This window comes from Eublepharis macularius, chromosome 4 (assembly GCF_028583425.1).
Source record: "Eublepharis macularius isolate TG4126 chromosome 4, MPM_Emac_v1.0, whole genome shotgun sequence".
NCBI classification, from domain to species: domain Eukaryota; kingdom Metazoa; phylum Chordata; class Lepidosauria; order Squamata; family Eublepharidae; genus Eublepharis; species Eublepharis macularius.
The window spans coordinates 6947732-6961178 of record NC_072793.1 but is presented as its reverse complement, the minus strand read 5'-3'; the positions used below and the strand labels follow the sequence as shown (position 1 = coordinate 6961178).

At 47.2% G+C, this 13447-nt stretch overlaps 1 protein-coding gene across 6 annotated transcripts in view; it reads right to left on the bottom strand.

Moving 5' to 3' along the window:
• The window catches only part of SCN8A (sodium voltage-gated channel alpha subunit 8), a 134806-nt gene that overhangs the window by 85757 nt on the left and 35602 nt on the right, over positions 1 to 13447 (bottom strand). For 3 of the 6 annotated variants that reach the window (XM_054975346.1, XM_054975341.1, XM_054975344.1), the window contains exons 3-5: positions 10878 to 10967; positions 10159 to 10287; positions 8052 to 8143 (exon numbers count right to left, since the gene is read on the bottom strand). In XM_054975346.1, coding sequence (XP_054831321.1) covers positions 8052 to 8143; positions 10159 to 10287; positions 10878 to 10967 — 311 coding nt within the window. Of the gene's footprint in view, positions 1 to 8051; positions 8144 to 8290; positions 8383 to 10158; positions 10288 to 10877; positions 10968 to 13447 lie in introns of all 6 variants that reach the window. The other 3 variants (XM_054975342.1, XM_054975343.1, XM_054975345.1) reach the window with 1 other exon arrangement.

The window sequence follows — 13447 nt, the reverse complement described above, 5'->3', positions numbered from 1 at the left end:
TTTGTCACCTATGCTCTTCAATATTTACAGAAGGCTGCTGAAAAAGATTGTCCGAAGCTTTGATGTTGGATGTCATCATTACACAGACACCCTGGCTCTGAACCAATGTTTTAATACCACGTTTAAGTGGCTATGACATAACAAAATAAAGTTGAATCCAGAGAAAACAGAGGTTATGATGGTCAGGAAAGCTGATGCTTGGGGTGGTTTGAATTAGACATGGGCACAAACAGGAAAGAAACTGAACACGCTGTTTGTTGTTTGTTGCCATCGACGAACACGAACAGAGGCACAGTAACAAAACATGTCCTGTTAATGAACATGTTCGTTGTTCGTTGTTCATGGGGCCAGAACAGCCCCCTTCAGACTTAGAGAGCCCATTTTCACAGGGAGTGTTCTGCAGGCTCTCCTCCAGCCATCACTCAAGTTTAGTCAAGATTGCAATACGGATCTTGGAGTTATACATTCCCAAATCCGATGCCCCCAGGAAACTCCCATTCAATATAATTGGCACCACCAGTTGACTTTGGCCCAGTGTACAAGCGGTGGACTTGAAGGCAGGCTGCCTCCCCTCTAGGGGGTGGGGGTTTGGCCGCTTGCTGGCGGTACCCCCCCCCATGTGCCTGCCCACCAGGCCTCCTAGAGGCTACTTTCCGTCAAGGCCTTAATGTGTGTTATGTCGGCTCGCTGGCGGTACCCCCCCCATGTGCCTGCCCACGAGGCCTCCCAGAGGCTGTGCAGGCAGTACAGGCACTACTAATAAGTGCTGCCAGCATCACCCACCCTGCCTTCACGAAATGACGGGGGTCACAGGACCCATTTCCCCCTGCTCAGAGGGTGCCTTGGATCAGGTACATTGTGCTATACAACCCCATGTGCCCAGCATCACCCACCAGCCTAACCCTAACCACAACCCTAACCCTAGCCCTCCTGTGTCGAAGTTGAGGCTGCTGGCAACATCACCCACCTTCCTGCCTTCACGGAAAGGATGGGAATCGTGGCCGGGACTCATTCCCCCCTGCTCAGAGGGGACAGCAGGTGCCCATGGATAGGGGGCACCGTGCTGTACAACCATATGCGCAACAGCAGCTGAGGTGTCCCTCGTGCCCAAAAGCAGTGGCTGCAGACATGACCCACCTTCCTGCCTTCGTGGAAAGGATGGGTGTCGCAGCCAGGACCCATTCCCCCCTACTCAGAGGTGACAGCAGGTGCCCTGGATAGGGGGCACCGTGTGGCACAACCATATCTGCAACAGCTTTTGAGCTGTCCCTTGTGCCCAAAAGCGGCAGCTGCAGACATGACCCACCTTCCTGCTTTCACAAAAAAGGTGGGATGGGCAGGACAGGAGAGGTTGGGAAGGGTTGGAGTGGTTCCATCCAGAGAGGGAGAGGTTGAAAGAGGGACCGTCAGGGAACTTGTCAAGGAAACAAGGACGAAGGGTTAGCAGCCGCATTGCGGAGCAGGACCGGGAGGACCCAAAGGTGGTGGCAATGCCGTGGTAGTCCCTCATGCCCAACAGCGGCAGCTGCAGACATGACCCACCTGCTTGCCTTCACGGAAAGGACGGGATGTACAGGACAGGTGAGGTCGCTGGGAAGGGTCGGAGTGGTTCCGGACAGGGAGTGGTTGAAAGAGGGTCCAGCAGCCCCGAGAACTGAGGGAGGCTAGAGCATTTCCACAGAATCCACATCACTCAGAGACACCGCACCTGAGCAGGCAGTACAGGCATTACTAACAAGTAGTGTAGGCTGCCGCGAGCATCACCCACCTTCCTGCCTTCGCGGAAAGGACGGGAGTTGTGGGATCCATTTCCCCCTGCTCAGAGGGGACAGCAGATGCCATGGATAGGGGGCACCATGCTATGCAACCATATGTGCAACAGCTCCTGAGCTGCCCCTTGTGCCCAAAAGCAGCAGCAGACAGTACCCACCTTCCTGCCTCCGCGGAAAGGATGGGAGTTGCGGGACCCATTCCCCCCTGCTCAGAGGGGACAGCAGCTGCCATGGATAGGGGGCAGCATGCTGTGACCATATGTGTAACAGCTCCTGAGCTGCCCTTTGTGCCCAAGAGCAGCAGCAGACAGCACCCACCTTACTGCCTTCACGGAAAGGGTGGGAGTTGTGGGACCCATTCCAGCCTGCTCAGAGGGGACAGCAGGTGCCATGGATAGGGGGCACTGTGTGGTACAACCATATCTGCAACAGCTTTTGAGCTGCCCCTCTTGCCAAAAAGCGGCGGCTGCAGACATGACTCACCTTCCCACCTTTGCGTAAAGGGCGGGATGGGCAGGAGAAGTTGTCAGGAAGGGTCATAGTGGTTCCATCCAGAGAGGGCAAGGTTGAAAGAGGGACCGGGAACTTGTCAGGGAGAGGATGCGATGGGAATGACAAGTCATGGGGAAGGGTCGTTTTGGCACCATCCAGAGAGGGAGAAGTTGAAAGAGGGACTGAGAACTTGTCAGGGAGACGAGGACAAAGGGTTACCAGCCACATTGCGGAGCAGGACCAGGAAGACCCCTTCATTTGCGAGCCGTGAGCTGAGAAACCCACTGAGTTGTGGGACAGTGGTGGCAGCTGACATGACCCACTTTCCTGCCTTCGCAGAAAGGATGAGATGGTCAGGAAAGGAGAGGTCGGGAGGTGTCTGAGCAGTTCCGGAGAGGGAGAGGTTGAAAGAGGGACTGGGAACTTGCCAGGGAGAGGAGGACAAAGGGTTACCGGGTGCATCGAGGAGCAGGACCAGGAAGACCCCTTCATTTGCGAGCCATGAGCCGAGAAACCCACAGAGCTTAGCACTGGACCTTAGAAGCGGCCCAGAGAACTGAGGGGGGCTAGAGCAGTATCCAACCACTCACAAAAACCTGACCTGAGCTGCTGCGGGGCAGGTGATATCAGTAAGTATCTTTGGCCCCGGAGCCAGGCAGCAGGCCAGAGATCTTGAGCACGCTGCAGAGGGGCTTGGCCTAGAACCACAGTAGACCGGGCTGGCTCAGAGCCCAGCTAGGTTATGGTCCACGGAGGGATATCCCAGCAGGTTGAGGTTGACCTTAATGAAGGTCAACATGTCCAACAAGTCCGGGTGCAGACGAGCGCGGCCGGGATGGAGGTCTGTAGCTCATTCCAGTGCTCATCCCTATCCCACCACAAACACAAAAAGTTCAAGCTCCAATGCACTCTCCCTGTCTCTCTCCCAAAATGCTAGCAACAGCTCTCTCCCACTCCACTGCTTGCTGAAACTGAAAGCCAGAGCTTGGAGCATGCTTCCTTTTATAACCAGAGGTCCCATGGAGAAAAGCAGGAGGTCTGTGGTTAGCAGTCAGAACTGCCTAACAGGGTTTGCAGAGATGAGATTGGAGTGCCCATGGCTACAGAACACCGCCCCCACTTCTCTGCTCCCATGTAACCAATTGTAACCAATTTGGAGCTCCACACTTGGAAGGAAGACCTGCCTATCAAGCTAAGTTGGGCTTTGATTGGGGTTTCCAGGGCAACAGAAGGAGTGCAGACAGAGTTCAGGCAGTAGCTCATCCAGAATTGTAGCTCATCCAGAATGCAGCACTGGATTGTAGCTCATCCAGAATGCAGCAACATTAATATTTTGCCTGTTTTAAAACCATTTAAAACAGACAAAGTTTGGTGTAGTGGTTAAGAGCACAGGACTATAATCTGGAGAACCGGATTTGATTCCTCACTCCTCCACTTGAAGCCAGCTGGGTGACCTTGGGTCAGTCACAGCTTCTAGCTCTCTCAGCCCCACCGACCTTACAGGGCATTTTGTTGTGTGAATAATAATGGCATACTTTGTAAGCCACTCTGAGTGAGTGTTAAGTCATCCTGAAGAGCAGTATATAAATCAAATGTTGTTGTTATTATTTCGAAGTTCAATTCTAGGTGCTTATTAGGTCCTTTAAAGCTCTTATAACTGGGCCCCACATATTTAAGGGACAATCTCTTCCTGCAATTTCTGGTGCACCAGCTATAATCTTCAGCTTGCCATCTGCTGGGTATTCCCTCCTTAAAGTTGGCTTGCCTGGCATTGACGGGGACCCAAGCTTTCTTGGTGGTTGCTTCTACCATAATGGAACAGGCTTCTCTAGGAGATGGGGGGGGGGCGCATCAGTGCAAACTTTTAGGGGGTGTTGTAAGGCTATTTCATTCACCAGCACTTTTAATACAGATGAGGGGGACATCCTTGGAAACTGTAAGGCTATTTTATTCATGACTGCTTTTCATGGCATGTAAATTACTGCTGCCCTGACCTGGATGGGCCAGGTTAACTTGGCCTTGTCAGATCTTGGAAGCTAAGCAGGGTTGGTCCTGCTTAGTGCTTGGATCGGAGACCACCAAAGCAGCTCAGGATTGCTATGCAGAGGCAGGCAATGGCACACCACCTCCCTCAGACGCTTGCCTTGATAACCCTATGGGGTTGCCATAAATCAGCTGTTTCTAGATGGCACTTGACACACACAAGTTGCTGACATTTTCTTAGATTGGTTTTGGAATTGGTTTTTTAAATTGTTATTGGATGTTTTAATTATGTTTTGCATACCTCTTTGAGCAATGGGGAAAGGCAGGATATAAATGTTTTAAAAATAAAGGTTCTAATATATGTTTTTGAATGTTCCACTACATGGTTTAAGGACTAATTCAGATTAAGAGTGTTTCTTCCATTCATGGTATTTGCAATCACCATGTTTTATGAACAAAGGAGAAGTAATTTGCCTGAAGGAATCCTGGATGGACTCCATGGATAATGGTTGTTTGATAAGCTAGACTTTAACATTTTCACCAAGAAGCATTGCCTGTGGAACCAAACATCAATACATCTTGGTAAAACTGGTCCTCTGAATGCACCCACGAGCACACATCAGATTTCTCAAATCTGTCTTTTGTTTAAAATTTGTCTATTCCTTTCCACCTATGTATTTTCCCCAATCAACTCAGCAAATTAACTGCCAAACACAATTGCTATTCAGATTGTATGAATTTTGAAATTAACATTAAAATTTGGTACAGCCAAAATAGCAAACATTTTCCCAATCAAAGTAATCAACTACGATGCTTTTCCTCCAGCAGTTGTGCCATTATAACCCATCTCTTTTTATTCACTGTCCTTTGCTCCAATTTATACAAATTAAAGGCATTTAATAAACCATTAAGCATTTTGCGATGTCAGTTTCTCCATCCCCCTCTAGCTACCTAGCGTTCCAAACATTTGCAGATACATTTTATTAGTCCCAGTTCTTGAACTGCCTCCGTCCTCCGAGCCTTTTCCTCTCCAGTCCCTCAGAGCTTCCATGCAGCTATAATTGATACTTAATGTCCCCCTTATTGCTGCTTTCACCGCATTCCCAGAAGGGTCCAGTTTAAAAAGCTTTGGAACAGTGTTCTCTGTTTTAAAACCATTTCAATTAGAGTGGTTTTTCCTCCTAGAGGGATTTCCACAAGTGGCAATAAGAGCATCTCTCACCACACCTCTTCTTGTAGCATTGAAGTGCAAATCCAAATATAGTATATTGCAATCCGCCATTTATAACTGATTTAAGTGCTATATCTGAGTGGGTTTTACATTCATGTTATACGCTTGATTCACCACTTCTGTTCACTTGTGAGGTACCATGCTATAGGAGATGGGCACGGGTGGCCCTGCAACTGCCATGAGTTCGAATCGACAGCTCATCTGTTTTATTTCCTTACTTACTCTGTTGTTCCTTGGAAAGCTGAGAGCTGTTCTCAGCTCCCATCCAGAACACAGACTGGGTTCGCATCCCCCTGAATTCCAGCACTGCCACAGCCTCAGGTGCACCCGGAGCACTCACAGGGCCGGACCATTCCACAGCAGCACATTATCTGCCTGTGAGCGCAGTCAGCTGTACAGCAATTAAGCCGTCAAAAGGCGGATGTACTTTTGGGGGTGTGGACCAGAGAAGCACATTCATGACTGTTAGGCCTAGGGAAGCTGTTTTCATCGTGGCCCCTCTGAGTTCGAAGGAGGCACGAAACATTCCTGGCTGGGCTGTTAATTGCCCAACCTATAGGGAGGGCTGAAAGAAGCCTTGTGAAGGGTCTCTGCCTTGCCCAGCCAGGAAACTGCTGTGTGCTGTTGACTGGCTGTCCCTGCTGTGCACCAATGTGTGTGGGGTGGGGGTGGGGGAGCCAGTCTGGATCTCCTGTGATTAGCTTTTGAGGGAGGCATTTTTCATGTGCTTCGTGTTGTTTTTGAGGAGTGGTTTGGTTGATCTGGTTAGGCAATGACTAGGGATGGCAGGAATAGAACAGGTAGCTGTGAACTGGCAAGCACACCGGAACATCATACCATGAAGGCCTGTTCTGACAGCCGTCCAGTGGAATGGGCTGGGGACGGAGCGTCTTGGTGCTGAGCTCAACTAAACCCTTCGTTGTCTGTTTTGTGTTTTTTTATTTTGCTCCATTTGGGCCCTGCTTTGTTCCCTACGGGGACCCAAAGTGCCTTGAAACAGCCTCCCCTTTTCCATTGTGTCCTCACAACGAACTCCGAGAGGCAGGTTAGGTTGAAAGGGGGTGAACGGCTAAAGGTTACCCAGCCAGCTTCCACGACCGACGGGGGACCTGAAGCCGAGTCGCCCATATCCTGGTCTGATGCTCTAACCACTATACACAACAGCATGTGGGGAAGAGGGATGAGGCGTGGCACCTCCACCCGTGTCCAACACGGGCAATTCCGAAGGAAACTGGGGAGTTGTCCCTTTGGAGCTGGAGTGAGGCCGCCACCGCTTTTCTGTGGATTTACTGTGTTATGTTCATTTTTTAAAAAAATTCTGATTGTAAATCAGTTTGGAGGTTTGCTCAAGAAGAAATGGAGGCATATAAATATTTCAAATAACTAAATAATATATGGAGGCCAAGGCCATCATCAATATAGAGGTCAATCTTGTTTTAATCATAGCAGTAGTGTGTGATTGCCTTACATACTCGAGATGAAAAGTTGAAAAATCTACTGTTTCAGAAGGATCATGGGTTGAGGGACAGAAGGACTGCTGCGGGTGGTGGTGGTTAGAACTCTACTGCATTCACAGGGATTGCAAAGTTTTCTTTTGGACTGCGTGAAAGGCTAATCGTACAGAATATAGCAGGCATTACATAAACGTGAAGCAAGCTGGATTATACGAGCCAGGCCCAAGCACCATCACTTTACATCATGCACAGGCTAAGCAAATCCCAAGGCTAAGCAAAGCGCTCATGTTACTATCCCATACATTTTAAAACACTTATTTAAGCGGCCATTGTGATCTAGCAACTCATACAGTATAGCAGCAACAACTGTGGAATGCATTTTTGTGTTCTATTAAGTCACAGAAATTGCTGCTTTCAATTCTGTGAGTTGTCAGCTCAAATGCCACACTGCTCACATGGGACTGGGCTGTCAGGGGCTAAACTAGCCCATCGCCCTCATGACGGGAAAGACCCCCTGTGGTCCCCATGACTCCCTGGCCTCCGTGCACCCCAGGACCTCCGTGAGAATATTCATCTGCCTTCACTGTTGCAATTGGTTCCCATCTGAAACCCAGAGGTTCAGACTCTAGCTCTACACCGGAGAAAGATGCTATTAATAGTCATTGTTAACTAGAGCTGGGTTTGAGATTTTTCAGAGAGGCAAAATTTAAGCAAAAAAAAAAATTCATATTTTGAAAAAGTGACTATTTTGCATTCTTAAAGGCTCCTTTTCATAACACCTGTAGTTTTGTTTTCTCATAGATGTGGTTTTTCTCAATTTTAAAAAAAATCCTTTTTAAAAATCCATTTACCTGTCGAAAACATAACACTTAGCATAATTGTTTCCAATTGCTAAAATGACAACATGGAGGAAATTTTTCAGTGAAGTTCAAAGAGACTTTGATTTTTGATCAGCAGTGGAATGTAAGTTGGTTGTCTGAAGGGCTTCTTCTTGCAGAATGCAAGGCCTGTCAAAAATGTGGCAATGCCATTTTTGAAAAGGCGTGAGCAAGGAAGGCAAAATACACAAACTGGAAGTGCAAGACAAAGTCGCCTTTAGTGGTTAGAAGCATTTCTCACCTGGAATGACAGAGATAGTTTTCAAAGCTCGGAGAACTCTGAAAGTTCTCAAGGCTGACACATTCCCAAGGTCCACAAACTCTGTGACATATCTGCAACAAGGGAGGTCACACACAAAGAGACACAATGACAAAAACACACACCAGAAATGGGAGTGGGGAATAAAACAACAACTACAGACAAAGCAATACATCACTCACAGGGAGCTGCAACCCGACACCTAACACCAACTGCCTTACCTGGAATTACAGAAATAGTTTTCAAAGCTCTCAGTACCCTGAAGGTGCGCAGAGCTGAAACATTGCCTAGGTTTACAAACTCTGTTATATACCTGCAGAATTAAATCAGAGTTAATGGCACCAGTTGGGGTCACCTGTCTTTTTTTTCTCTTAACTCTCATGATCATTTGCAGGAAAAAACAGCTTTCAAAATTTAAATTGATTTGGAAGTGGCATTTTAAAACAGAATTTAAAAAGTAAGTGAAACAAGGATGCAAATAACAACATTGAATTCCTAAGCAGAGTTGTACCTAAGATTATCAACTGGCCAGGGAAAAAAATCCTATCCCTTTAATAGAAGTTTAATTTGCAGAAATTTGAAGTTGAAACTTTCATGGCATAGAGCTAAATAACATCACCTGATAATTGCTACAGGTCAAATGGATAGTAAATGCCAGTTTAAAAGTTGTCCACTCTAGCTGCACCTTTCTAAGTTCATTGACGTCAGTAGACTTAAAAGGGTATAACTCAGCTTACGACTGCACTGCGAAGGCTCTCTTGCCCACCACTAGGTCCCATGACTGCCTGTGGCAGAACCTATGGACTCTGGCCTTACTGGGTGAGGCCCTCTTTAAGACCGAGCCAAAACTCACCCATGGACAATGTTAACAAACTAGGACTGTTGTACCAGGAAATCAGGAGATTACCAAAAAAAAACCCCAACAAACCCAGCCTGGAATACTAAGATGGGCAAGCAGGACCAGAATTTGGTAACTTGTATGAGTTTTCATCAATTTCTGATGCATAGCGTGAAACCATGAAGCTTCAAATATTTACAAATAAATGTATTTCCTGATCCTGTTGCATAGCATAAGATGAATTATCACCCTCAAATGATGGAAATGGTGTCTCGTGGCACCTTAAAGATCAACAACTTTTCATTAAAGCACAATGGATGGGCTAGTCATTCAGAAGCCACAAGACTTTTTGTGGTTTAGAATGATGCAGTGATCTATTTATATTGGCATCCTGGATTCCACTCCCCCTTATACTCAGTACAAAGGTTGAAAAAAATCATCCTTCCAAAGCTGTCAAACCTTCCCTTTGGCTTTTAAAAGCCAGAATTGGGATGTGCAATCTCAAAACTCCTAAGGGTAGCAAATGATAATTTAGGAACATCTTCAAATTTGATTTTTCAAAACTCAGTTTAAATGCTACATTCAGTTCAGCAGTAGCCAATGCCAACAGCAGACAAATTCATCAATGCTTGAAACACACTAGAAATCTAGTGTCTGTATCTAAGAAGCCAGAGATCTATGTGCTTCACAGGTTTGGGGGTTGTTCATTGTTTATAATATTTAAAACATTTAAATTTTAAAAAAAAATTAAAAAAAATTTAAAAAGCTGAAAAAAGCAAATATAAACTAAGCAAAAGGAATTTTAAAAGCTTGCTGAATCGTCTTCCTACATAAGGCTGCATCTTCAGCTATAATTTCATTGCATTTTTACTCCTCTGATGGGGATTAAAAACTAAACTAAAAGAGATTTCCGCGGCAGAGCTGGAGTTTATGAAGGTTATTCTTACTTTCCATTTGAGTCAAGAATAATACAGAACCAACGAATATTCTAGAACCGAATAACCATCTAGAACTGACCTTGATTGAGAATGATCTAAAACTAACTGTATGAGATTGGTCTGAAATACGCAACAGATGCGTGGGGAATGATCTCACTCCTGCATCTTAATATGAGACTTTGAGATATATGGAAGTTCGTACTGATTAGTTTGGAATTATAGGAGGGATTGGTGGATTTGTCACTTTCAGATTTCCTGACTTCCTCAACTGCCTGCTCCTTTCTACACAAAGAGAGCCAAAGATGTAACTTACGCCATCATGATGACACTGAAGTCTAGCCAGTTCCATGGGTCACGGAGAAAAGTAAAACCGTCTATGCAGAAGCCTCTTGCAATAATTTTCACAAGTGATTCAAATGTATAAATACCAGTGAATGTATACCTGTCAGAACAAAGAATGGTGGGGCAGAATAGAGCACAACTTTACAAGGTATTTCCTAGCTTCCCTTCCCCGCCCTCAGAAATGGCCAAACACACACATCAAAATTTTAAATCTGAAATTCTCTACGGCTGGTGGCCTTTCTACCAACAAGAACAAAAACGGTATTTGGAGTGGATGCAGTTTAAAAACTTGATTTTAAGTAGGCCTTTGTCCCTTGGTTTCTACAATTTTGACTAGGCAATGTTTTCATGGGGTTTTGGCAGATTTCACCAGAAATTGCTTAATATAGGCCATAACTTTTAAAGCATGGCTGGCCAGTCTGACACATAGCTATTGTATGTGGTAAAGGCCAGTCAGTGGGTTTCTGGGCACATTTGGATGGTATCAGGAGGACCTTTCGGCCTGGCTATGGAATAAAGTTAGACTCTTGTTGTGCCATAGCTCAGAGACAAAACTACATCAAGGGCAGAGAGTGGCATTAACTAATACCATGGAGTTGACATACTTGCCTCCCTCTCAACAATTGACTACTGCTGCTTTGAATGAAGACATTTTAAGAAATTCAAAACAAAATCAATCCTGTTACTTACTCCACCTGCTTCGACCAGTCCGGTGGGTTACTAAAAGTCATGAACACACAGTTCGTCAAAATAGTGCACATAATGATCATGCTAAATACTGTAGAGGAAAGTCAAGGAAGAAGGAAAGATAACAGATTGCATATTTAGCCCGAAATTAAGGCAAGTCCCCTACTAAAGCTCTCTTTATTACACCTGTTAGAAAAACCCAGTATTTTCAGCTGGCAGACGGACACACGAAGCTGCTTTTATATTGAGTACAACCCTTAATCGATTAAGGTCAATATTTTTATCTCCTGCCTACTGGCAGCAGCTCTCCAGGCTCCCACCTAAAGGTCTTCCACATGGCCTACGACCTGATCCTTTGAACTGGAGGTGCTGGGACCTTCTGAATCAAAACAGATGCTCTAGCAGCTAGCTACAGCCCCACCTCTGCAACAGAGTAGATTACATCAAGGCTTTGTAGATAACTACTATAGGTAATACTAATGCCTTCTCTTGTGGTCGGGGGGGGGGGGGGGAAGCAATCCACCACAAAACCCCTAGGGATGCCCCAAAATACATATCTGGCATGCTGTGGGCCAGTCTTGGACTAAGCTGACTTTGAGCTGCAATATTACACTAGAATTCCTAAAGAAGTACCAACAAAAAAGGCACAAAATTGTGCTCTTCTGAAATTACAGTCACTTCAGGCTATACCAGCTATACCGTTCCTTCTAGACCTTCTGCTGATGTTTAATTACAGCTGAAACACGCAATCCAAAGAATCACGCAGCTCTGTTCTTGATGAGCCATACCTTTTTGTATTTTTTTAAAAAACTTTTGTCTATTTGAGCCACAGGCTCCCCCTACTGGATACAGATGATAGATTTCCAAAGTTGCCAAAGTATGCAAACTCACAGTAAGGGGTAATAAAAGTCCTGGGCCGTTCCCACACGGCTTACCTGAACCCGGAACGCTGCGCAGCATGCCAAAAAAACTGCGGAAGATCGCGTTTTCTCTCGCGAGTTTTGCACAATGTTGTGCAACATTGCGTAAAACTCGCGAGAGAAAATGCGATCTTCCGCGTTTTTTTCGCCATGCTGCGCAGCATTCTGGATTCAGGTAAGCCGTGTGGGAACGGCCCTGGAGAAAAGCACCCTGTACCTTTACTGTGTGGAAATGGACAGTAGAAGCTTTTTGTGGTATGGACATAAACATCACTGGGTAAATAACATCCATGAATTCTCTACTAAAGGGACAAGACATTTTTCTCTAGATCTATTGGCAACTCTATACATAGTGAATGAATGAAACCAGGGCTTTTTTTCCAGGAAAAGAGGCAGGGGAACTCTCACCCAGGGTAACTCCTGGAAGGAGGTGGTGTACCTCTCAATACATGTGCGCGCTCCTGGGACTGCATGATGATGTCACTTCCGGGAAGTGATGTCATCATGCAGGCATGGCCACCCTGGGAGCCCTCCTGTGCTCCATGTGGGGGGGGTCCCCAATTTGGCCTGCAACGGGCCGCTCTGGTGCATGGGAGCACTCCCCTGCTTGGCAGTGGCTGAATCTGGACCATTTCAGGACCAAACTGGGCCAAAACGGGCCCCAAACGGCCCAGATCAGCCTGGAACAGGCTGCTGACACATAGGAGAGGACTCCCCCACAGGGTAGCAGCCTGAACCTGGCCGTTTAGAGCCTGATCCGGGCCAAAACAGGCCAGAAATGGCCCGGATCAGCCTGGAACGGGCTGCTGTCACATGGGAGAGCACTCCCCCACCAGGCAGCAGCCTGATCTTGGCCTTTGGGGGCCTGATCCTGGCCATTTTGACCTGAATTGGGCCCCAAATGGCCAGGATTGGGCATCTGCTGGGCAGGGGGCATTCCTCCACCCAGCAGAGGCCCAATCCTGGCCGTCTCAGGCCCAATCCAGGCCATTTTGGGTCCAAAATGGCCAAAAGGGGCTCAAAATAGCCAAAATTGGGTCGCTGCCAGGCAGGGGAACACCCGGCACAGAACAGATCCTGGCTGTTTCTGGCCCCATCCTGGCCATTTCAGACCCAACCCTGGCCATTTTGGCCACATTGGTCCCAAAATGGCCCAAAGGGGCCCCAAATGACCAGGATCGGGCTGCTATCATGCGGGGCAGTCTTCCTCCAACTGGCAGGGGCCTGATGCTGGCCATTTCAGGCTCGATCTTGGCCATTTTGGGCCTGAATTGGGCCCAAAATGGCCAAAAGGAGCTCAAAAGGCTAGGATCAGGATGCTGCCGGGTGGGGGAGTGTTCTCCCACCTGACAGAGGCCCAATCCTGGCTGTTTTGGGCCCGATCCTGGCCGTTTGGGGCCCCTTTTTGCCATTTTGGGCCCAATTCAGGCCCGAAATGGCCAGGATTGGGCCACTGCTGAGTGGGGGACGGTTTCCTTGCCCGGCAGCGGCCCGATCCTGCCCATTTCGGCCCTGATACGGGCCATTTCAGCCCCGATCTTGGCCATTTTGGGCCCAAAATGGCCAGAACAGCCCCAAAACGGCCTGGATCAGGATGCTGCTGGGTGGGAGAGTGTTCCCCCACCTGACAGAGGCCCAATCCTGGCAGTTTTG